Source organism: Alligator mississippiensis, chromosome 1 (assembly GCF_030867095.1).
Source record: "Alligator mississippiensis isolate rAllMis1 chromosome 1, rAllMis1, whole genome shotgun sequence".
In the NCBI taxonomy this organism is placed as follows: domain Eukaryota; kingdom Metazoa; phylum Chordata; order Crocodylia; family Alligatoridae; genus Alligator; species Alligator mississippiensis.
The window spans coordinates 170266701-170292944 of record NC_081824.1 but is presented as its reverse complement, the minus strand read 5'-3'; the positions used below and the strand labels follow the sequence as shown (position 1 = coordinate 170292944).

The following is a 26244-nucleotide window of genomic DNA, read 5'->3' as shown; positions in this document are numbered from 1 at the left end:
AGGGCAGCATCTACACATGTGCCGCTGTGCAAGAAAAAACTCCATAGCGGGGTTGTATGTGTATTTTACAAGACTACCCTGCTGCCATGTTTATTAATTTCATTTGCCTTAGTAGGAGTGCATGTGTAGATGCTGGGACATGTACTGCGCAGTTAATTGGTCAACTGCACAGTAAAAGTCTCGTGTAGATGCACGTACTGTTTACATTTAGTGCCAGTAAGTGCATACCCAAAGTAAACGCATAGCCTTTTTCCAGTCCTAAGGCCATGCACTTATATGGAATGCCCTGTAAAAAGGCCTTCAGCCCTTGAATCGCTCTGCAGCACAAGCCCTTCAGGGTCAGTAATGAAATGGGTTTGGGGGAGGTTTTATCCAGGGTTTTAGTCTGCCCCCATCATTTGCTGAACCCTTCCAGTGGAAGCTGGCTCACCCTGGAGTAAAACTGGGCAAATCCCAGCTTTGCTGTTGTTTCACTGTGGAACGTTTGACTATAAGTGACTTTTTGAACCAGTCAGTAAATTCAGAATACACCTGCTAAAGCGTTTGCCTTTGCCCACTAGTCTGATTCTGTACCTTGCCTCTTTGAATTCCTTCACTGGCTGCCCAGCCGCTGTTCCATCAGATTGAAGCTGCTGGTTGCCACTGGCTGTGTAACTCTGCTTTGCATAATTACCTTCTCTTATTTAGCTTCACACCTTTTTGCTTCACTACTGTCCCCACTTTTGTCAACCTGTTGGCCTGCTCCTTACATAATAATCTCCATGCCTTTTCCTGCATAGTCCCTTGTATGTGATATAATCTCTCTGAGCTCCTCAGTGAAGGCCCTACCTGTTCATCCTCAAACCCCTCTAAGAATCCCATTGTTGTCATAGTACCTATAGTGGATCCTATTGATTTGTGTAGATACATCCCTGTCTGTTTTTTCCCTGGTATCTTAATCATTAGTCTGTGTCTGGGCTACAAACTCCTGTGCTCAGGGACCATTTCTTCTTGAATGTCCAGAGAGTGGCCAGCACATCATGAACACTGCCTTTAATGTATAATAATGCTCACTTAAATGGTCAGGGTGATTGTGAGCAGGTCTCTTCAATTCCCCTGTCTCAGTTTTCCCATCTCTCAAAAGTGGAGGCTTACCTTTGTTATTGCAAACTTAGCTGCATGTTTGGTTTGAGGAAGGAAAGCTCTATGCAGCTTCCTTCCGTAGTATTTTAACAAGGTCACAAGTGCTAGGGAGCCACACAGTGGCTTCTTTGCAGGTTTGCTAATAGCTTCACGGCAGCAACTGGAACCACACAGCAGGGTTGTCATAGTATAATGTCTGCCCTCAGCACCAATTCAGTCTCAGCTGCACCATTATATACAGTTCTGGGCCCTGTATGTTAGGAAGAAGGTGGAGAAACTGGAGAGGATACAGAGGCAAGTGACAAAGATGACAAAGGAGTGGGAGAGTGAGCTGTCTGAGGAAATGGTGGAAGAACTAGGTGTGTTTGGTCTGGAGGGAAAGAGAGAAAGGAGTCATGTGTTAGCAGTTCTCAGATGCTTGAGGAGCTGCCATAAGAAAGAGGAAGGACAACTGATCTCTCTTGGCACAGAGGACAGGGCATGAAATGATTAGTTTAAACCTCAAGAAAGCAGATTTAAATCAAATCTCAGGACAATGGAGCAAGCTGCCCAGGGAAGTTGTGGGATCCCCTTTGCTGGAGGAGTTCAAGAAGAGACAGGATATGGTGCTTGTCTGGGATAATTTAGGAACAGTAAACCCTACATCTGTGCAGGGTGTTGGACTAGTCGACTCTGAACTCTGATTTGAGGGTGGGGACTGTGTACTCTGTTTATGTAGTTGCTGCTTGGTAGAGCTCTGTTTTTGGTTGCTCCCTGCTCACAACCATTATAATCGTGATTGATGGTAACAGGATTCAGATCCTGCAGCTCCCAAACATGAGGCTCAATCACAAGCCAAAGACAAATCTCTTTACACCAGTGGCTGGCAACCTTTACAAGCTGCGAGCCAGAACAACCCAGCTCTGGTCCTGGGCTGGGCGGCTTCAGCGAGACATCAGTTGTTGGGGGGTTTTCCCACTGGGGCCAGGCCACTGCAAGCTGCATCCCTGCTGCTTCTGCTTTTCCTAGCCCCCTCCTCCCTGGCTGTAGCATGAGTGCAGCTTCCAGCCAGTGTGGTATTGCATCAGGGCCAGGCAGCTGGAAGCTGCATCTGCACTGCTGAGGCTTCTCCCCACTGCTCTCTGCCTTCCCACTGCAGCACAGTTGCAGCTGGGTGTTGCCCAGCCCCAGCATAGCTCCTCACTGCTCAGGTCCAGTGAGGGTGTGGATACAGGACCAGGCAAAGCCCTCCCGCTCCACATCCAGAACCTGTGGCTCCATAAACTGAATGCTGACAACCCTGCCTTACACCATTAGCAACCCAAGATCTGTAACATGCAGTTGGGTGGTTTCCATTCTAAATGGTAGAGGGCAGCGATGCTTTCATTACAACAGGGTTGTTTTTGCTAGTAAACCCATGGCTCACAGTCTCCCTGTATGGGAAACCCTTTGGAACTCAATGGATTTCTCTGTATTGGGGTTTGTTCAGGTAACCCTCTGACAGTCACAGCCAGAGGAAAGGTTTTTAGGTGTGCCTGTGAGGTGACACCCCAGATTGGTGTGGGCCGGAGCTCTGTCTGTCCCTTATAGTCCTACTTGCTCAGCACAGAATAGGAGGCACTTTGGTAGTGTTGTTTGTGCTGCCATTGAGAGGTAAAGCCCCTCCCTGCTTCGCTCACCCTCTTCCCAGTGCACAGCATAGCCCAAGCCGGAGCCTGGTGATGCCTATCCATAAAGGAGTGTGATGCTGAGATTGTGCCCAGCCTTGCCAGAGCTGTTGCATTTGAAGTGCTCCTGAATTGGCTGTTTCATTTAAACAGCCCATTGTACAGGCAACACAGGCTGTTGAATGTTATGGCCTCAGTATGGCTGTCAAGGCCGCCTTAGGTCCCACTAGGAAGCCTGGGCTTCAGACAGATGTTGGAGTGCTAGATCCCACAGTCTCTGAGCCCCAGGTCTATTACTGCACTTGGAAGAAACTGGAAGATGAGACCAGCTCCCTACTGTTAAGTTCTCTGGGGGTTCAGGGCAGGCACAAAGGCAGTTTGATCCTAACAATTCAGCCAGCACTGGCAGGGACAGCTCAGCATGTCACGGACAACTGCATGCATGCGGAAAAGACTCTACAGAGACAGAGCTCTAGGTCTACATGTGTGAAGGGCACTGTGCAGGGGACAGGGGGAGATAGCACCATGTCTGTGGGAACACACTGTCATGCCAGCCTGTGGGAATGTACCTAGCCTCTCCCCTTTTATTCACTGCACAGAGGCTGCTGTGACCAGAGATGAGAGCTGGGAATTCTTTTCCCCGTGCCCCACGTGTGTGTTTAGCTGATGAGCATGGAGTGAGTTTGCACTCTGCCACCCCACCTTCACTGATGGTACAGGAAGGGTGGCTGGGGGAATGAGAGTGATGCTAAAAAAAGGCAAATGGAGAATGGATGAAGTGTTCTGAGAGAAGACAGAGAAGAGCAGGGTTAGTGCTCATGCCCCCCCTGCTAAGACGTCCTGGGAGCAAGGATAAATAAGGACGGATAGTGAATAACGACTCTGGCAAGGCAGATGCTCATGACTGTTTCCCTTTGCTGTAATCTACTTGTCAAGCTCTCTGCAAAATTTTAATATACAGTTTTCTCACTCTATTTTTTTAAAAACAATAATCCCTCTGAGGGTTGGGAGTGAAACCAGCTTCCTTACTGATTTCTTTTTCTCCATCATACAGGTGTACCAGTTTGCCAATGGGAAACTGCATCTTTACTCACAAGCTTCAGGACAGGTGTGTGACTGTAGCATTGCTTGACTGTCTCGTGTGGCTTGTGGTACTGTTGCCCACATTGGTTTGTTAGAGGATTATGCCTGAATTCAGGTGCACACAAACATGGGTCTCATATGGAAGGTTTGCCAGTGCATATAAGTGTACTTTTATGCTAGGGCTACACAGGAGCTTTGAGCTGCGTGCACTGATTTGTTTTTCAGCCTTGTTCATGAATGCAAAGCTGAATGCACTCTTGTTTGTGTTGAAAAGGTGTGTGTTGTCGGGTTCCTGGTGTTGGCCAGGCATGATGAGTTGTTGTAGGATCATGTGTAGGATTTAGCTATCATAGTACATGTCATTGCAAATGTTTGTGGTTAAAATGGCATTTGCTTTGGAAAGATTCCTCCACTCCCCTTCCTTCATCCCAAGAAATTCCCTGGGCTTTGGAGCCAAAAGGAACCACAAAAGCAGAACCATGTTTTGGGACTTCCAAGTTTGACCATGTCACACCTGGGTGGGGAGGGGACAGCAGACCGAGCCTAACTCGATGCCTCCCCCTTTGAGGTCCTTAGACATGTGCTGTTCCAAACTACCTGCCATCTCCAATCAACCCATCCAGCTGGAAGCCACATGGGAAGAAGCCCCTTTTAAATGACAAAAAAACTAGATCAAAATGCAGAACCAGTTCTGATAAAGAGGTCCAGCCCAGAGGATCTACTGGCAGTGCGTGATGGCAGAGGCTTAGAATTAGGAGCCATAGTGCACATGCAAGCCCCAAATGCCTGTGTGAAGGCAAGTATGTGGTGGTGATCCTAGGCTTGTGTCCTTCCTTGTGTGAATGCAGGTGTGCATATGTGTGTGTGCATGTATCCAAGTATGCGCACACTTTGGGGTGATCCCCCCATTCTGGGCCTCTCTGACACATGGCTCTGCAAGCACCCTGATCGCCTGGTGTAATAGCTGCAGCAGGCAATGGGAGGCTGAGAGGAATGGGTGTATTTTTTCTTTCCTCTCATTATTTTAAATGGAAGGAGCTGAAGGCAGAGATGAGTCTGTGCATTGCGCTCTGTTCCTGCATCGGCCCCACTGGCAGTTTCCTGCGCCTGGTGATGAATGAGCTCATTGCTGGGTCCTGCGTGAGCGTCTCCACTGAGGCTTTGGAATCTCTAATAAGGTAGCCAGCCTTGATGGCTCTGTATGTGTTTCATTAACTCTGCCAGAGCAATATTAGGCCACAGCACTGGGCCAGCATGATCAGGAGGAGAAAGGGGGCTAGAAGAAAGAAAAGGTGCCAGAGCAGCATAGGGAGGAGCACAGATATAGGGGGGCAGTGAAGATGGCAGTGTGATGTCCCTATGGAAGAATAAAAAGCTCCCCCCAGATTGATGTGTACAGCTGCAGTGTGCTCTGCCCAGAGCTGCAGCCATCAGTCATTGGGGGCAGGGAAGAGGGGAAGAACATCTGGGGGTTATAGCCAGACCTGGGCCCTTTATATTGTTGCCCTGTGTGCCTGTAGTGGTCCTTGCTAGCAAACACTTGCTCCAGAGGTTTAAAGCAACTGGCTGTCTGGAACAACTCACTTGTTCTCGCTTATACTTTGTGATCTGCCTGAAGCACCTCAGGGACCTTCTCACTGACAGTGACTCACTTCAGTGGGTGTTTGGGCCTATGCTAGTGTATAGGTGTCAGTACTTCCGGAAAATATCCTGGGCTGCTTCTGCAAAGATGCCAGCACCATAGGGACAAGGCAGTGGGATGTTCCAGGGGCCATGGAGCAGAAGAAGGTAGAAAGGGGTCATCTACAGCAGTGAAGCCTACTGATTCTGGACTGGGGAGTGGCCTGATAGAAGCTGGAAGAAGAGCTGCTGTGTAATTCTCTGCTGAAGGGGAGAGATTCAGTGACCTTTTATATATGCCATCTCTCCCAGGATTTTGAGAGAAGACATCATCTTTCCAAGATGGGTATTTAAAAAATAAGGATTATTGACAGGTGATATGAAGTGTTTTGTGGGCTGATGAGTTCCCATGAAGTTGAACACAGATGAAGTGAAGAGGACTGTATAACAATGGCCTGCATAACAGGGTAGAGAAAATTCCCTGTTCCATACCTCTTTTGAGACATTGGGTATAGGTATCTCTAGCAGAAATGGGACTTTCTGTTAAAAGTCTACATGTATCAGGGTTTTTTAAGCCTTCTTCAGTGGCATTGGATGTTGGCTGCAGCCAACACTAGGGATTTTGACTGGGGTTTGCCAGTGCTCCTGCTGGGACTTAAAGCTGGAGGGTGCTGGCTAGAGGATCTTGCCCATCTGCTCAGGGTCGGACCGATCAACATATTCTGAGTCATGAAGGAATTTTACCCCATAGTCAGATTGGTATGGATTGTGGGGGGTTTGCCGTCCTCTATAGTAGAAGCACGGCCCGCTTCCTGGGATCCCTTGGGCATATATTAACAACCTTTATAGCAGCAGGATGTTGGCCACCATCAACTACCATCCCCCTGCTTATGGTAGGTTAAGGTGCTATATCTTGTATTATATCAGAGTTTACTGTGTTGTTTTGCTGATAGGTTAGACAATGGATTTGTATAGGGTGGTTTGGATAGAAGTGATCCTGCCTCAGGCTCAGGGGCTGGACTAGATAACCTATGGAGAACCTTTCCAGCCCTACTTTATGATTCTGTGATCTTTCTGTAACTTTCCTGGGGAACAGGTACCCACCACATAAGAACTGCCACTACATTTTGGAGCTAATTGGCCCTTTATGGACAATCTCAGCGAAGAAGTCAAAGTTTGAAAGGGCCATGCAGAATGAAAGGGAGTGTCTACTGGAAGCCCCTCCATGGCATGGCAGTGGTGGAGAAGAGAATATCTTGAAGTGAGTTTCAGATACCTGAGAAAGTATAGGAAGTCCTAGCTGCCCTGTTGTCCTCTGCAACTTATTTGTGTGTGGGAAAACTGAGGTCTCCAAACGCCACTTTGTCACTAGCAGAGATATGCCAAGCTTTGATCTTACCAGACTTAACTGGCAGGGCCAGGCCTGGTCCACACTTTGAGTAAAACCTGTTGCTACAGAAAGTGGTGCTAGTGATTTACTGGACCAGGAGTGTGTAAGTTCCAGCTGTAGTACAGAGCCATGAAATGCAGAGCAGGAACTAACGGTCCTTATTGCTGATGTTTTTGGCTGTTGACTTCTCTCTAGCTCTCCACTTCAGTTTCCCATCCAAAGGTAATGGCTAAAACAGGGAATTGTTTCCTGACCTTCTCCTCCGTGCCGGCTGTATCTCCCCAGTGCCCAGGGACTGAGGTGGCCTTAAGGGAGAATGGGTCTGCAGGCCGTGGATCAGGCATTCCTTATCAAATCCCACCCCACTTGGGACTACAGTTCACCCTCCATTTTGGCATCACACATCCTTCTTATCCTGGCTGGCGACCAGATTATTGCTCATATGGTACGAATCCGTGCACCTGAGGTCACTGCTGTCAGGAACTGGATCCACTCTTGCTTAGCAGAGCATATGTGAGATATGCTGACAGACAGGAGGGTTGAGCTGCAGGGATTCCAGTGGGATCAGCACCCAGCGAGCCTGTGTGCAGATGGGACAGTGCTGATGCAAATGGGTCCTGACAGCATCCCAGCACCCAAGGTCACACTCTGTTCCCACAAGGGCTGCCCCAGTCCTGCCCCTCAGGCGTGGAAGAAGCTGTGCTCAGAGTCTGCTGGGAACCAAAGTAGAGTGAGGCAGGAGGAGTGCCTGGCTCTGCCATCTCCTTCTGCTGGTGGAGATGGAAGGCGCACAGAGCTGTTACACAAGCAGCTTGCAATCCAGCCTGTTTGAGGTGAAGCAAAGGTCTCCTTCCCTGTCAGGCTTCAGGATTCAGCTAGGCTCCCACAGGCTTGGGTCTGCTCCATTTCTAGCTGCTTGGCAAGGCTCCGCGGTGACCTGCCTTTAAAATGTCCATGGGGGAGCTGTGTCCAGCGTGTGGCCAAATTAACTGCTGGTGGGGGATTTGGATCCTGCCTGCCTTAGCAAAGCACAGGGCTCTGGTATTAGGCAACCCCTGCGGCAGCCAGAGGTTTTAATTTTGTTAGTGAACTACAGTGTCAAGTAGGTGAAGGGTTAGAACCAAGGAGAAAATGGATCTGTCTTTGGTCGCTCTCCCAACAGCTCTGCTAATGTCTCACCCCTGCCCTGTAGCTCCTTGCTATCCCGGTGCTGGGCTCCCCACACACAGCTCTGCTAGTTCTCTTCACTGCTGACCCTTTGTTGGCCACTTGACAAGATCCTGTCGTGCTAATTCTGGTCTCCGCACAGAGCTTTGCCAGTGCACTTTGATTCCCACTTGCCACACTGGGATCCCCCCATTGTTGTTCCAGGCCAGTAAATCCTGCATTAAAGCCAGCCATGTAGAGCCTTACAGTGAAATCTGTCAGGCTGGATAATTCTTCAGAGGAAATGAGGGAAGTCCCAGTATTTTGGACACATGACATCGGACTGGGTGAGACATGGTTGAAGGTCCCATAAGCAAGGGCCAATGTTATCTCTGCATATGTTCCATGGCAGCATTAATGAATTGCATTTCTATGAAACACTCTCCATTTTGATCCCTTCCATGCCCATATACATATGCGATTGACCCATGGCTGAAAAGCCCATATGCATCATGATCACTTCAGCAATGGCTGTTTTTGACAATGCTGTTTTTTCACTGTTTCTTCCAAAAACCCCAGCTCTGTGGGTCTCAGCAGTTGAGATATTGTCTAAGCTGCCTGATTTCATCTCTCCACCCCATATGTCTCAGAAAAGGGGGAAGCGTCTGTTTATCAAATCCCATGAATCATCTTCTCAGCTGTCTGGATCTTGGGCTGCTGCTCTGTGCCATAGGCATTGCTGTTTGCTGGCTACGTTCCTGACTCCTCCTAACCTGTGGATATCTATTAGATTTCAGCTGTGATCCTTGCCTGGTTCTGTGCAACAGTGAAGGGTGCCTGTACTATAATCCAGTTAATCCTTCCCTGGTGAAGAAAGGTGCAGAACAAGGGGCAGCTACAGGCAGGTTCCAGCAGGTCAGGGAAACAGGAAGTGAAATGTTCCAAACCCAGCTGCAGCCAAAGCACAAATTCTTTAGGCAAAATTCTAAATTTAGCTGTATCTTGGAAAAGCATCATCTGCTATGTGTAAGGTGTCATGAGGCCCTGTCTGAGATGAATGAGGCAGTTGTCTGCAGGGTCGTGCTCTGTGCAGACTCAGATATACATTGGTTGATGCTTGGTTCATCCTTATGAGGTTATCTTCTCATCCAGAAGGGTTTTTTTCTAAATTAGGGCTGTCCAACTTCCCTGCAGCTTGTGGCACTGGTGTGTGCGCCCCCAAACGGCATACCACATGAGCCATACACTATGGATTGGGCCCCCAGGCCTTCTTCCCCTACAATGTTGACAGCACCAGCAGCACTTGGCCCTTGCTCCCCTGTTGAATGGGCTGTGCGCTACCTCCGTGTGTCAGGGAGGTGGGAGGCCATGCACTGCCCATGTAGTCCCCGTGAGCAGCAGTGGTAGCACACATTCTTCCCCGCCCCGCCCCGCCCCCCCCCCCCCCCCCTTGCTCCCTCCAGGCCCTTCCCTGCTGTGCTGCTATGGAAGATATGGCTGTAGGGGTCCACAAGCCACTGGATGGACAGCCCTGTCCTAAATGAAAGATAAGATTTTGGAGTACACTTCTATGGCAAGGAGGAAATGTTGTAGACATTTCTGAAATAGGCCCTGACCATCTTGTCCACTTACAAGGGAATAGGGCTTGGTCCATAGAGTCTTGAGGCTCTTCCCTTCAGGGTTCTGTTAACACTGGGATCTGCTGTCTTTCTTTGCAGCTAAGTCAAAGGAACACCATCCAGACATTCATTCCTGTGCAGAAGATGGAAAAAGGCCTCTTGCTGGAGCATGTCTTGCCCAATCTGAAGGTGCCTCAGAGCTATGAGGTCCGCCTGACTCCTATAACCAGCTTTGGGGCTGGAGATATGGCTTCCCGCATCATCCAATACCTGGAACGTAGGTATCTCCCCTCTGCCCTGCAAAGTCAGGGCTTTTTAGTGGATCAGGCAAAAGGAGGAGAGTTTGATTGTTGGATTGTTTCTAGCATTGTGGTCCCAGGAGGGTCCTTGAATGTTATCTAGCACTATGGTATTGCAATGTCATCTCTGCACTTTGGCTCGGGACCTCATGCATGGGCTACAGGAGACTAATCCTCAACTCATTCCACACACACCCCCACCTCTGACATGTGCTTTTCACTCTCCAGCTGCTCGGAGCCCAGTATTTCCAATCAGGCCATATGGAAACTTTGGCTACTATAAGGAAGCTGTGTTCATATCCAGGCCATGGGTAGTGTGTTCTAGCCAGACTGACCACAAAGGAAAGTGGACTGCAGTGACCTTTAAATAAATTAATGCCACTGCTCTTCTGATAGCAAGCAGACACTATAGCTGTAGGCAGGTTTCCATCCCCTTGGGATGCTGACTCCAGCCTCCAATCCTGTAGATCACTAGGCCCCATGAGCAGAAGGCTCCCCCCCCTCCCCAGTTCCTGCAGGATATCAGATAGCAGGAGACTTCAAGGAGTACAAACCTACTCAGTCACATCCTGAAATTGAGTTCTTTCCCTTCAGCAGAGGATGTGAGACCCATCGAGTCCCATGGGATACCCCTGTGACTCATTTTCCCTCGGGATACCCATTCCCTACAGAGGGATCTGGGATCCACTTGTTCCCTCTAGGTTGGCAGATCCACCTTCTAAAGGCTAGTCAGTTTTCCCCCAGGATATCAAACTGTCTTGGTATCCACACTGGATACTCATCCCCATTCAATTCTACAAAAGAGTGAGCTTGGGGCACCAGAATGTCCTTCCTGCATAGACACAAGACCCAGGGGCTTGCTCAGAGCCAAAGGTTTGCTTCTGGGGTTCTGTTTTCACTGGGAAAAGAAGAATGACCAAACCCAGACACCTTGTTGTGTCCCAAATGTGAAAAGTTTCCCTTCTTCAGCTCAGGTCCCATGGGCTGGGCAATGTAGGCACGAGTCACATTACTTAACCTTTTTTTTTTTTTTTTTAATCCAGGTTCTTAGTTTATCTTGTGGAAAAAAAGGTTATTCTAACCCTTCCTGTTTTCTGTTTCCTTCCCCAGCAATCAACTCTCCCAGCCCAGCAGGTAGGCAGTGAAACCACTGATTTTTTTTTTTCAACTGTACAGAATGATTGTAGCCTATGGCTGCCCCAGCAGATGCCAGATTTGTGAGGCAGAGTCCTGCCAGGAACATCGAGTGGCAGAGATAGCTTTGCCAGATCCTTTCTCTGACAGAGCATTAAAAAATGTTCCAATGGGAAGCAATTTTTTTGGGTGCCCAAAAAAGGAGAAAGGCACCCAAAAACCCCTCTCCCGTACACCTGGGGCCAGATCCTATTCCACCTATTAGGTGTCTAAGAAGACTCCTATTCCACCTTACTCAGTCCCTGAAAAACAAGTAATACAAAAGGTGGGTGGGCAGTCCTCTTTCATGCTACCTGTTGTGATTTAGTCTTATGGCTAAGGTGATGGTGCATCACAAAAACAGGCATGCTAACATTTCTCAGGGACTTGAGCAGGGTAAAATAGGATCAGAGTGGAGTGGGATCTCACCCCTGCTGTCCACATGACTGGGAAAGACATGACTGCCAATAGCACTCTCTTCATGTTAGCAACATGCCCCAACATGAATGGTGAAATTAGTAACTCAGCGTAGACACCCATATGTGTTTGTGTGTGGGTTTGTTTGTGTGTGTGTATGTCTTTTTAATAACCCCCATTCTGTTCTAACTGGGAAAGAATCTTCCTAAAACCTCTGTAGGATGTTGCATGTTGGCGAATATTCTCCGCTGTGGATCTAGTTCCCCTACAAACATCTGTATTCCCAGTTGTTTATTGCACAGCATTGTTCTTTTCTTCAGTAATGTCTTATCCCTTTGAGATATGGTGAGATCCCAGATCTTAGGGAACTGGATGTTGGCCTGATTTATCTGAGGTATTGAGAACCCAGAGCCCCCACTGATTCTGTTGAGAGCACTCAGCATCTTTGAAAAATCAGGCCACAGGATGGTGCCCAGATGTCATGAGAGCAGATTGCTTAGGAAGAGCCCAGGGGGTTATAAGAAGTTGTGGAATCATCTCTTTCGGGTTGGATGGAGGCCCCATTGCTTGAATCACAGGGTAATGACCAATGTGAGGTAGAGGCTGGCAGAGCTAATGGGTCACAGGGAGCAGGCTAGTCCCATGTTGCTGGCTCTTCCTCTTTATTTCCAGCTGCCACATTGCATTAAGAGAAGCTGAACATATATTCAAGAGTATCCAAATGTTACTTTTTCAGATAAGCTAGTACTGTGGATGCTACAAACAATGGGGTGATGGCTGCAAAGGGACACTGGCTCTGGATAATGGTGGCTAGGAGTGGGGTTAGGTTTTCCAGCTAAGAGGGGAGAGAACCACGAGACATTTCTGTAAACAAAATGTAATTCCCTTTATGTAATGTTCTTTGACCCCCCTGCCTTAGGGAGCCTTAGGAAGGCGCATGTCCTATCTGAGGGCATTCGACATTGTTGCAGGGCTTCTCTGGTGCTAATTTCTCTCATTCTCCACTTCACTAAAGGGAAGGCTGCCACTGTCCCCTTATTCTCCACAACGTGGCTCCTAGACATCCTCTGGGAAAGAATCATTGGGAAACAATGAACAGGGTTTTGCAGTCTGTGCTTCCAGAGTACATTTACTTCAGCAGCTAGCTTGGGTAGAGCATCCTAGCTCAGTAAATGAGATAACAGTCTTTCCTTTCAGCAACTAGAAATGCCATTGTGGCCTTCGTCTTGAGTATGGCAGTCTTCTTCAACACATTATATATGGAACTGCCAAGTTCTGCTCAGGCAGGGACAGCTTTTGCTGCTTGATAAGAGCCAGGACACTTCACCCAATGTGTCTTAATATTGGTGAAAGTGCAGCCAACCTCATATTTCCATACAGAGGAGCAGCCACAGAGCCAGCATGTAGTGTTCTACTTTGAGAAAAGCCAGAAGGTTTACACTGAGTGCAGGGACATATATGTGAGGACATAGTTGCTCTAGCTTCCCTTGCTTTCCAGAGATGCCCCTTTCCCTTCAGACCTTCTGACCAGTGCAGTCACACAGGCATTTAGCTTTGTATCCATGCTGCAAAGAGAATAACCCAGAATATCACCCAGCTCATAGATCAGCCGAGGCCCTTAACTCTTCTCCTGCTTTGAATTCTGGCGTTCCCCTGCATGGTGAAAGGGCAGCAAAGAGAGCCACAGGGCCATCATGCTTGGCTGCCCAGCTAAACACTGGGAACGGATACCCCGTGCTCTGGAGTGAAAGGTAAAGATTAGATGATTAATGCCCCTGGCAGCCTGATCCAAGGACACACACAATAGTGATTAATTTATAGACTCAGAGAGTTGCTTGATATAATTATTTCTTCATGCATTTTCTCTCCTCGCCTAATAAGATGTTAATGACATCAGGGCATGCTTGCATGTGGCCTGGTTACTGAGGCAGGTGCCGGGATTATACAGAAACAGCAATTTCAAATGAAAGTCTAGGGAGGGGGTGCTGAAGCCTCATGCACTTGGAGGTTGGGAATGGGACTGACCATAACCAGTAAAAATCGATCTGAGGCTAGTATTACTTCACCTGACTCCTTTGTTATTTCATTTGAACCTGACCTCTTGTGGTCATGAAAGATCTCTTTTAGTTCTTATTGCGAGAGCAAGGAAGTTAATCAGGGTCTCCATGCCAAATATCCACTCTGAGTTCCAGTCTGCTTCCTTCCATTCTGTCTGCCATGTCAGTCGAATACAGTCTTCACTTCTTCACCTGAAATCTTGCACTGTGTGCTGCTAAACAGCTGTTCTCTTCCACCCCAGAAGTGGCAGGTGGAATGATTCTTTAGATGTACATTCTAGCAACCTTGAAGATCGAGGCAGAGAGAAATACGAGACATTTTCATTATATTTTCTGCCAGCCTGCCATTCCCTTCCTGAGTAGGAACAGCACTCTTTCTCTGGCTTCAGTAACTGAACATAGTGCTAAAGAGATCTGACAGGGAATGATCAATGCATGGGACTTGTCATACTAGAATAGGCCTATGAATTCATCTGCTCCTTTGCTAGACATCTAGTGGTTCCAATTCTTCCAGTCCCAGATGATCCAGAGAAAGCTGAATTTCCTTGCCTAAGGTCAGTGCATGGGAATGAGAAATGACTTAGTAGAAGACTGAGGGAATAAATAGATGTCACCTTTGTGCTGGCATAACATTTTTTTCTGGTGGCACAAAGGGAAAGCAAAGAGACCTTTATACCATTTTTTGTTCCACAAATATGTGGGTGCAACAAAGGTGGTAGTATTTTCCACCGCTTTATTGTGGCAGATGTCTGTTAGGTTTATGGCATGAGAGTGCAGATGGCCTGCACTCTCCAGTTGCCCCAGGCAGGTGCCCCCATGGCTTGAGGGGCCCAACCCTATGTACCCCAGAAGGTCCCATGCAGGATTGGGTCTCTCAAGCCCTGGGAGCTCCTGTCCAGCTTTTGTCTCTTACAGATGCACCAGAGGGAATCTCTAGGAAGTCTTCGTAAGCAGAGAACTCATTTTCCCTGTTTACAGAGATGCACCCTGGAGCATATCTGTGCAAGCAGGGAATACATTGCCCATTGTCCCACAGGATCAACAGTTGGCACAGTGGATGACATGTTTTGCCCAATGAAGCGAATCAGCTGTTCCAGGACACATTTGACATCCATTTACACCTAGAAACTCAGGATTTCTAAGTCCTGTGCTCAGCCATGGAAAAGGAGTATTTTTGGTCTAGAGCAGTGGTTCTCAGCCTTTTCAGACTCAAGGCATTGTTGGTAGCTTCTAGTTTTCACTTGATTTTTGACGCAGAAAAATACTAGAGCAATTCTCCTGTTACGAAGAACTCAGAAAAACCACAGCAGGTCAGAATGGTTTTAACACCATGGCTGGAATCTCTGGAGTTATCTTATGAATCATGCTTGCACACCTGACAGTGCTTGCACACCCGACAGCTGCAGCACCATTGAAAGGATCTCAAGGCATCCCAGGGTATCACAACACCCTGGTTGAGAATCACTGCTTTAGTTGGATATAATGGTCGGAGGAGCAGAGTAAATATTTTGAACCTTTGTTTTTGCTTCCAGCTCTGCCAGTGTCTCATTGTGTAATGAGGGCAAATCAGGCTGTATAACACTGTCTGCTTTAATTTCCCCATCTGTAATACAGGGATAATAATTACTTATCTCACAGGGGTGTTATGAAGTTCAGTTAATTAATGTTGATAAAGTATGTTGAGATCCTAGGTGGAAGGCACTCATAGAAATAATATTTAATGCTCTTGAAGAGCACTCTTTATGCAGAGATTCCAAAACACTTTGCAAGCATGATTAAGGAACACTAGCCTCATTTTGGAGATGGGAAAATGGCTTGTCATGCACCTAGCCAGTCACGCACCCACCTGGGGCTGAAATCATGGTGTCCTGTGCCCTAATCTTCTACTGCAGGCATTGTGCTACAGTGATAGTGAACACAATTCAGGTACATTTAGGTATGTAATATCCCCATTGTCAGTACTTGGCTGCTTCTTCATTTGTGCTCCTACAGCCTAAATATCAAAGCTTGGGATGGCTTCCCCAGGGCTGAAATGAAAACATCTCTTCCATTCACCTAGGAGGGGAAAAAGCCAAAAAATGCTAATAGCCACGGCAGAAGATCTTTTCCATGTGAGCAGAGGAACAAATACTTCGACACCTTTAGCTGCAGCCACTGCAGATAGCACATAGAGAAAATCAGTTGGGTGAAGGAGGAATTGCTTCTGAGGAACCGGCTTCCCCTCCAGCCCAACCTCATTTCTAACAATCCAGCGAACAATTTACATGTTCAGTATTTAAACCAAAGGTTTTATTTTTAAATAGGAGAGTTTTCTTGCTTCTCAAGGGCCGTACCAGAATCCTAGCCAGATGGACCAACTCTGAGACCTGGCATACGTCGCATTGTTGGGGGCAGCAGTTAGATCACTGCTACAGCCCCAGGGATGCAGAGTCATTGAAAAGGTTTATTTCCAGGTGGATCTGCCAGGTTTCTCACAGTGAGATGTGCTCATAACCTTTTGACCTTACTAAGGGGTAGAGTTCTGTTTGCATCCTAAGCCAAACAGAATGTGTCCCGGCTACAGCCCTGTCTACAGGTATCTATCAAAAACACAGAGGAGATGTATTCACCTCTGCAAAACTGGCTTGGTCTTGCAGCTTGGCTCTGGAGGAGTGAAAGCATGGTCTGCCATTTTAAAGGAGGGGACTAGGAATCAGGGCATAGGGGTTCTGTTTCTAGCTGTGTCCCTGGCTGGCTGTGACCTTATATGAGTCCCCTGCTGCTTCTGCATCTTGGCATTCCCATCTGTCAAATGGGAGAGATGATTTTCTGCATCCCAGAGGAACTGAGAATGGTTTGTTAAAAATTAGAGGGTGCTTTGGGCTCCTCAGATAGGAATAACTAGAGATTGGCAAAGAATTCAGATCCCCACACAAGATGCTCAGCAGAATACCCATACACATTCCTATAGAGATTATCTGGTTTAGCCTTTATTGGTTCTGGGATTCTTCTTCACTGCCTGGCTAAGATGTTCTTAGGGGAGCTACACTGCACCCTATAAATGGCTTCATTTCAGCAAGAGAAGCAGTTTCAGTCCAGGGATGTGTGTGTTAAAGGAATTGTAGGATGGTAGTTCTGTTTCATGACAGTGATCCATGTCTTGTGATAGAGCAGATTCCTCCCAGCATCGTAGCAAGGGGTCTCTGCCTCCTGCCTGCTCAGTTTTCTGTTCCTTTCTCTGAGGGGTTTCATCTCACAACCCCATGCCAAAGACTTTCTTCATGACAATCCCTTACCACCTTCCATGGTCACTCAGGCAGCTGTATCCTCCATGTTCTGGATAGATAGAAGTGCAGCCAAAAGGCCCCCTGTAGTCTGACCACCTGCAGAGGTACAGGTTACTCTCTTCTTAAACCAGCCCAAATAGATGCCACACAGCCTCTTCATGAGGCTGCTTATTTCTATATTGAGTTCTTTTTTTCTTTCCCATGCTATGTAGATTTTTGTGCTATTGAAAGGGGTAGCCTGTTTCCCTGGAGACTGAAGTGCCATGCCCATTCAAGGAACGGCACCCAGGGCACCAGCTGCACAATTCCCTCCATATCCCAATGTGTGCCAGCATCCCCATCCTAAGAGATGTCTTGGCAAAGCTGTTGACAAAGGTTCAGTTATAGTGTATGCCACCTGGGAGAGTGGGAACTCTTTGCCCAGACAGCTGCAGGGCATAGGTAGACATCCCCAAACATTTCAGTGCATCCCCAGAACTCATACACTGTTCATTTCCCTCCTTTCCAATGTACCAGGCCCCCCATCTCTGTGCAGTCATACTGAGCTGGAGTTGCATTTGGGATAAAGACATGTGATGAGCACACCTGGCATTCAGCTAGCCATATCCCACCTCCTGTGAGCTACAGCTAAAGTACTTTGGAGGTAGGCTTCACTCTGGCAGGGTTCATTGCACTGGTACAGATGCTGAGCCTAGTGGAGGAGAAGCTGGGGTGTGTTGGATCAAACTCACCACACTGGAGAGCTGGTAGGGACCAGCCTTCCCTGTGCAATCTGAAGGTCTCAGGCCATCAAGTGGCATTGGTAAGCCTGAAGCTCAGCCACCTCATTCACCTAAGCCCCTGGAAAGGAAATGGAGTAGTTGCTGTCTCCCTGCCCTCTCTGTCTCTGAGGCAGACACAATACAAACTGTAGAGACTGTGTGATCCTCATGCTGAAGATCACCCAGGCACCTGCATGTCCAATCCCCCCACTTCTCTCTTCTCTTCCACCAGCTTCAGATGCTGAGCAGCCCCTTTTGCTCGGCACTACAAGGCAGTGAGTAATTTGGATTAGGATGCTAATTAAAAATGAATGGACTGAACGGAAAGCACTTAGCCAGGGTTAATCAGCAGTTAAGTGGCCAGCACAGCCCTGTATGGCTGCATTCAGCTCACAGGAGTTGTTTCCTGCTGAGCTACACAGCCCTGCAGAGCTTTCTCAGCAAGGCCAGCTGCCTTGGTCAGTGTGAATGGACCCTTCAGACAGCTCATACATAACGAGTGGCATTGAGGACCTTGTCTAGGTATCGGTGGGTCTCAGAATGGGTCAAGTTCTCTGTTCTCACTTGCACAATGAGCCATCAAGGAGAGACCAGAGTGGATAAAGGAAGAGGGAAGCCATCTAGAACCTCCAAATGCCCTACTCCATAAAAGTCTCCACATGTGCTGACTGAGCCACTAGAACCCGGATGGCCCTTGCCCTCTGTCAGCTGGCAAACTGCATTGGGAATCTCACTTGTTGAAGCTGTAAGATTTTGAGAAGACAGGAGCTGATGCAGCATATCAGAACCCTCTCCAGCTGTGCCCAGGGCCAGGTGCTATTTGTGGGTGTGAGCCCTCATACAATTGAGCTGTGCACTAAGCTGCCTGTGGTGAAAGGTATTTCTTCCTAACACCAGGTAACTTAACATTCAGCTGAGGTGCCAGAGCAGGAGGGTCGCTGTCTCCCCACAACCTGTTTCTTCTTTATGGTTTTTAAACCAGTTACCTGCCAATTTCATTGTGTGCCTTATTTTCACATGACAGAGGGCTAGGAGAAGATCCTTCTTTGCACCTTTCACTACTTTCTGTACCTCACTCATGTCCCCTCCTATTTGCTTCCTCTAAATTGAGACGTTCCAATCTCTTCTGCTTTCAGCCCTGATTTCATCTCTCTCTTCAGACCTCTAAGCATTTTTCACTGGAATGTTTCTGCTCTTTTTTCTCTCCTATGTGTCCAGTTTCCATTGACTTAACAGAACCCCTGTATGGGGATCTAAGGGTGGGCCACAATCTCATTACTCTGGGACTGGTCCTTTATGATAGAAGTTAGAATGGAGAAGCTTTGTCATGTTGGGTCCAGTCTGGGAATCAGTGTCACGCCAGGTCTGCCCCAGAGTCTTCTGCTACCCATTGACCCTTTCACAACATCCCTATAGCAGCAGAAGCCCTAGTATAGATATAGTTCTACCTGCATAAAAGTTATTCTGCTAGTAGCAGTAGTGCAACTGAGAGGGGGTGACCAGGCAGGGCAACAGCTTCAGATGCTGCCTTTGCGGGGGCTGCAGTGGTGGCTGTCAGTGTTGCCATAATCAGTGCAGGGGGAGGTGGCACTGCACCCATATACTGGTGGCTGGCCCAGGCACAGACCTGCCCTGCTATACCTCTGGCTGGCATAATGTATTTTGCTTGAGGAACTAGTTTCTACTAACAAAGTTAATTAACTTATATCAAAGTTAATATGGCAATAGACGTCTTTTTTGCTAGTATAAACTGGATCTACACAAGTTGGGCTTTCTACTATAGCTATCCTAGCAGATGTTTTCTACGTCTGGCCTCAAGTTCTTCTCTGCAGAGTACTTTCACATGCTTGGTCCACCCTAGTTGAAAATATCCCATGTGATGGGTCATTCGATCTTTTCTCTGAGGAGATGATTCCACAGTCAGGTAGCTCTTGCTGTTGGGAATCCTTTCTGGTCTGGTTAACATAAATGCTTCTTTTGTTAATTTTACGCTCCTATAGTCCTGCTTCCTCAGAACAGCCTGCAGGATCTTCATTTCCCCTTGTAGGCAATCACTCTCTCCAGGCAGGTTTGGCTGATCAAAATCAGCTACTGTTCCCACCCACAGATAACACCTGCCACTTTGAGGATGAAAAAATCTGTGGCTTCATGCAAGACAGGATGGACAACTTTGATTGGACTCGTCAGAATGCCCAGACGCAGAACCCGAAGCGCACCGTCAACACTGGCCCACCCACAGACATCAGTGGCACCAAAGAGGGTACGTAGACTGCTGTTGTTCCTGTTGCCCATCTGCCCTCCAAGTGCACAGTGGAAGCAGAGAACAGTTACACTCTCTTGTGCCAAGCCCTCTTCAGGTTCTCTGTAGCCCCTCAGCACCACACGACCCTGAAGACTGAGTGTTGTTCTGTTTTCCAGGCACATGCTTCTGCTCTACATGGGGTGCAGGGAGCATGCAATTAATTTGCATGTTACTGATTGGCATTAAATACACAATTAGAACGCCCACAACTTTGTTTAAAGGAATAGTCAGAGCATTAGTCCTCGTTACCAGCTAATTGCCTGCTGCCAAATGCCCTTGTCCCATTTGATGCTTGTTTTGAAGTCACAAAAGGAGAAGCAAGTAGGAAAACTTCTCTAGCGCTTAGAAGGGCCCAACTTGGTTTCAGCCAGATATTTTCCTGAGGAAGAACCTGGTAAGGGCACCACATCTCTCCTGGGTTAAGAGTCATTTGGAAGGAGTTTGTGTGAGACCTTGAGGGCTGAGGTTTATAGGGTGAATGCTGAAGGGAAGCATGTATCGGCCCGCTTCGGAATGGCCCTTGCCCAAAGGTTCCCTCTGTTTGCCAGTTCTCTGGGGTGGCAGAGGGATACAGAATGAGCCTTCAAGCTGGACAAAGGACATGTTCTGCATTGTAGGTATAGCATGACCACAGTTCCTCTCTCCCTCTGTGAAGGAGAATAAATTCTTATCTGAGAACAGATATGTGAATCAAGAACAAATAAGGAAACCCCCATTAACCAGCCAAGTAAATTCCTTTTCCTGCAAATGTTTCTCATAGCAGTTGCTCAATCAGGAAGAGGACCCTAGCAAAATAAACAGCTGTGTTGCAAAGCTGTTCTTGATCCTCTTGCTACGAACCTCCTCAGCATTGTTATTTAAAGATCTCACAGATTATTAGAGTTTCTTTCTCTCCGCTTGGGACAGTGAAATTAAATGGCTCATTTTCACTTCCCTCAGTCCCTGGTAGTGAGGCAGGTGAAAAACTCTAGGTAGTTACAATGGGCACGTCAGGTCAAAAGCATGGCCAGCTGGTTTCAGAACACAAGAGGCCCATGCAGGGTGAGAAGAGCAATGCTCCCGGTTGCATTTTTGTTTCAAAGCCCACGTGACATATAAGTTCTAAGCTGTCAGCATCCTCTGTGACCTGTAGGGCAGGAGACATGGCACATTGCCTTTCCACACCTTTCCCTCTTGTTCTGCAGGTTATTACATGTTCATTGAAGCCTCTCGGCCCCGAGTGGAAGGAGACAAGGCCCGGCTGATCAGCCCTCTGTACAACATTACCGCCAAATACTACTGTGTCTCCTTCTACTACCACATGTATGGGAAGCACATTGGTGAGTGTATGTTCAAAGCACATTGGTTCAAGTACCACAGTCCTCTGTTATCATCTAGTAATCCTTCTCCATTCCTAAACCAGGGTTGCAAAGCCCCATTTTAAGCCTCCTCTAAGAAAGGCAGAAATTCCCTATAATTCTCTAGTAGCCCTTCACCTACTGTATGTCTTGTAGAAATGCTTCACCCCCTTATCCTCTGCATTTTCCCCGACACCAACACAGGACCTTCTACTCTCACAACCTCCATCACCATACTACAATATCACACCTTTTCCTATCAAAATGCCTCTGCAATTCTTACCCCCTTCGTTCTCTTCTCTTGTAGCTATCAGCATTCCTTTCTCTTTTCTTGAAATGGTGAGATGTGCTGTGGGATTGTCTCACAGAAGGGACTGTGGGTGTGGAGGGATGCTGAAGACATTGGGTTGGTGGAGGGAACCGTGGGAGAAAGAGCTCTGTGGTGGCTGCTGTGGTTTGAGGCTGGGAAGCTAGTTGTGGCAGGCTGACAGGGAGATGTGCAGGGAGGTGGCCATGCCATAAAGCAGAACCATTCTGAGGTGCCATCTCCCTCTGCCCTGTTCCCCTGTCTGCTGAGCCAGAACCTGTGTGCTTAGCAAGCACCACCAAAACTCCCAGCACAGTAATGAGTTTCCATATCCAGTCAAGGAGCAATTGCTAATTCGTCACCTCTTGATTATAATTTCATTAATTTGAATAATAGATGCAGTCTTCCCACAGCACTTCAGGTTATTAATCACCTGCTGGACTGGAGCCTGACTGAAAAATCAGGGCCCAGGCAGGAGGGTGCCTGCTCTTTGGTAAATGGGGTTAATTAACAGCTCTCTACCTCATCACCCATCCGTATCACTGGGATGGAATGAGCTTCAGGGACCAGTCATTTGCACCTCTCCTGTGTGTGGTGGGGAAAAAAGGGTTGAGGTCCAAGACCTGAAACTATCCCACCATGCAGAGTTACTGACTGAGTGTGAATGGTTTCTCAGTCATGAGCAGGCGAAGATTGGTCACCTAAAATGTTCCCTCCCCTGTTTGACATGAGGACACATAGCCCTATGCTCTCAGTGTCCTGACAGTTCAAAGGAATTGTAGTATGCTGACACTTGCTGTAGAAGTGGGTAGCTCTGTGCCGCCTTGATGCTGCCAGTGGAAGGTTATCATGACCTTATACCCAAATCTGTCCCACTTGGCACTAGGTTTTTCTTTGTTTGCTAGATTAATCCAAGTGCTCTACTGATATAAGGTCCTGCTCTTGGTTATGGCTGTGCAGCTTGCATGACTTTGTGTATGGGTTCTGGCTTTTTCAGATTAGGTCATCCACAATCACCTCATAGGGCCAGTCAGTCCTTCTGTACATTCTCCCCTAGCTCCTCCTTAGACACTCTCGAAAGAGCTGTCATCCTACATCCTTTTCATGTAGAGGAAGCCATGCCAATGGCAGCAGGAGAAGGAGGGAAAAAAAAGAGAGGTTCCCTATGATTGCTTCATTTGGGCATGATGCATTGCACCTTACATGGAATTGCTTTTCTGCAGGGAAGATGATGATGTTCCTCTTCAAAATTTAACGTTTTTCACATGAGAACCTCGCAGCACCCATATTTAATAGTCATGTGGGTTCTGTTTAGATAGGAAATGAACAGGCTATAGTAGAAGATATATGGACAAGAGAGTTTTGACTATCGGCATTTTAACCCTTTTGTGCATTTGTTCCAGCCAGTAGGTGTTCAGCAGGAAAAGTTCTGTTCCTCTGGAGACTCATGAAGACCACTAGGTCCCATTTTCCATACCTCAGCTTCAGGAATCTTTCAGCTTCTCTCTCAGCTTCTTTTTCTCCATTTAGACTTAATATTATCCTCCTGGTCCCTGTTCCCCTCTCATTGCACAAAGGGGCTGTTAAATTTGTGCGAGGTGGCTGAATTGTTTAATGTTAATGTCGTGTGATGATTTCCCAGGGTGGGTGCTGCTAAGCTGAGAGTGAATGAATTATTTAAATATCAGACTCGATAGAGTCAGAGATGAGAGAGAGAGACAGTGAGTTCTTTTCTTCCTGCCTATTGGAGCTATCTATGGTCCACATTTTGTGAACCCACAATGCATCCATCCATAAACCTAAATCCAGTCACTTATATTCTCTTTCTAATTTGGGTTTCCTCTAGGGCAAAAAATATAGACTCTGCTCGTTTGGGCTTCAAGATAATGTACCAGGGCAACAGGATAAAATCCTGTTGCCCCTAGTAAATCAGGATGCTGAGCAACCTTGACACCACCTATTTTTCATCTAGTTTTGGAATGAGGACTTCCATAAAGCCCTGTGCTACTGCATCTGTTTCTCTGCTGCTCACCTGAGGTAGACTGGCTTTCATACACTGCTCTCCTTTGAGCAGGCGGTTGAACTAGATAACCTCCTGAGGTCCCTTCCAACCCTAACTTCCTATGATTCTGTTACTGGGCCCCATGCTTACTGTCCCTCAAGTATCTGATCAGTCATCATAAATCTCCACTGGTAACTACTCCATTTCTTGGAACTGATTCTTCCCTGTAGGATCCCTGCTTTAGGCAGCTCTCCAGCCTGCAGTAGATGATCTCTCAAACTAAGAACCCATTCTATCCCTTATCAAAGGTGTCATGGGTAAATCTTTATTTCCAGTACAGAATTTCTTGCTCTTTCTCGCTTTCAGGAAGCTGGCAAGATCAAGCCCCACAGCTGTGGTGGTACTGAGTGATATTAAACTTGATGACCGTTGAGGCTGAAGTCCTCCAGCCACAGAGCACATACAGTCCAGTTGGTGGTAATACAGGCTTCTCTCACCCACTGCCTACCACTGTGACTGATCCTGAGGCTGGTAGACAGAAGAGAGGTCCATTCAGTCATTGGTCTCCTTGCTCTGACAATCTGACTGAGCATGGCTTAATCACCACAAACCTGATCCATTTGCATATCTGTCCTCCCTAGACATCTATTCCTCACCTACTCTGATGAGTGCACACAAACCAATGTCAGTATAATTTGGCCTAATCAGGTTCCAGCATAGCTGAACCAGACCTAGCACAAGCAGAATCATAGCAGGCGTTGTGCCAGTATATGCCCTATTCCCAATATCAGCAGAATGTAAGCAATAAGCATACCAGAGCCAGCATGTGTCTAGGCCCCAGACACTTTTGGCAGCTCCACCTCCAAAGGCAAACTATTCAGCTGCCTGTCACTATGAGAAGAAGCTGTGTAAAATCTGACATTTGTTTATTTTTTTAATAACCCTTTTATTACCTATTTTCCCCCTCTCTACATCTTGAAAGCTGGTTTACTCTCACAATTTGACTATAAAATATCCATAGCCATCCAGGCAAATCTTCCCTGGGAGAGTTCCCAGACACTGCTCGTTTATAATAGATATGACGAAAGAGAGAAACAGAATACAAATGGAGCATTTGTAGTCAGGGTATAAAATATTCAGTGACTAACAGAGCGGGGTGATGTTGAATATCTCTCAGCTGAGCAGAGAGCAGGGTGGAGGGGAGCTTCCCCGAGATTCTTCCCACTCCTCTTGATTTATTTGGCTATTGTTTTCTTCATCACCATCTCAGAATTGGCATCCCCCTGGTCTTCTGGCCCCAAGAGGTGTTGAGAAGCCAAGAGACAACAATTATATTTGGGGATCAGCTTTTTACAGTGCAAAATGGCCGTCCTTAGAGGCCATCAATGTCCTGTTTTAGATGGTTCCTTTTACTGGAAAAAAAGTGATCATCTCTTTCCCTTGTAGTGTCTTCTACCAGAGAATCTTGGTTTCACTTTACCAGCATGAATGAATTCACCTTCTACCCTCAGGAGGGGGTTCAGGACCATTAAACCCATGTAACAGTGAAGAAATTGGAGGCAAAGAGAAGAATCTTTGCCTATGGTGTCCCAGTGAATCAGCACCACACCTGGGAATAGGTGGGATTAACACCATGTACATAATAGATAGTTCCAGGACAGCACCATAGTTCTGCTGCCTGCCTCTCACTAGGCACAGGCACAGATCATGTAAGGAACATCTGGATGCCTTGTGGTTGGTTTCAATGCTCAGCAGGGAAATGCTTTGGGGAGCCTCTCAAGGCAAGGGATTTTACTTCTCTCTTAGTGGCTTGATGTGACTGGCCACCATGCTAATTGGCTTCATTTGTGTGATCAAATATTAAGACTCCAGCCTGTAATGCTCCCTATCTTGTAAACCATCAATTGTGCAAATTCAGGTTGTGCTTGGCATAAATTGTCTAGTGGAATTGTCTTTATCCAGTCAAAGAACAGGATGGTTTCAGGCCTGCCTTCAGATTCAAAATGCCATTACTAGACCTGGTCAAAATGCTTGGGTTTTCTTTGCTATATTTTGACGTGTTCTGGTCCCTGCCATATAAACTCTATGCCCAGGCTCCTCATGAGTTGTAGCCTCACAGCTCCCATCTTAGCACCCTGAGGAATCCATAGTAGAGTTTTTTATCAGAATGCAGGACCTGAGAATGGGAGATGTGGACCCGAGTGAGTTAAATCATCAAATCACATCTCTGGCATATACTTTGTCCCCTTGAGCCTCCCTGCTGGTGTAGGAATCCCACAGCCCTTGACTTGCTGGGTGCATCTACACATTGCCATACGGTGATGATGCTACTGCACCATGCTTTAGTACTTCCTTTTGGAAGTACTAAAACACAGCGTAGTAACCATCCGTGCTGTGCTGTACAGGTGGCGCACACTTAGATTTTGCAGCTACGTCACTGTAGCAGCACAGTCCCAGTTCCCAGCTATAGTATGCCACTATGGTGAAGTAGCTAGTGATCATGTGTAGATCTGCACGATTACTACATCTCCATAGCACGCTGTACAGCAGCATAGCACATTGCTTCGTTGCCGTAGGGTGGCGTGTAGACGTCCCCGCTGATGGCTAAAATTTAGAGAACAGGCTTATTTTCTTGGATCTGTCAACCTCTGCCAAACTCACAGACAAATTAAAAGAGTTATTGTTCCAATCCACCCC

General features: G+C 47.2%; 1 protein-coding gene across 1 annotated transcript in view; it reads left to right on the top strand.

Annotated features, from left to right (window-relative positions):
• The window catches only part of MDGA1 (MAM domain containing glycosylphosphatidylinositol anchor 1), a 316576-nt gene that overhangs the window by 158859 nt on the left and 131473 nt on the right, over positions 1–26244 (top strand). The window contains exons 11-14 of the mRNA XM_019483036.2: positions 9726–9903; positions 11036–11059; positions 19707–19859; positions 21086–21220. Of these exons, the coding sequence (XP_019338581.1) occupies positions 9726–9903; positions 11036–11059; positions 19707–19859; positions 21086–21220 (490 nt within the window). The remainder of the gene's footprint in view (positions 1–9725; positions 9904–11035; positions 11060–19706; positions 19860–21085; positions 21221–26244) is intronic.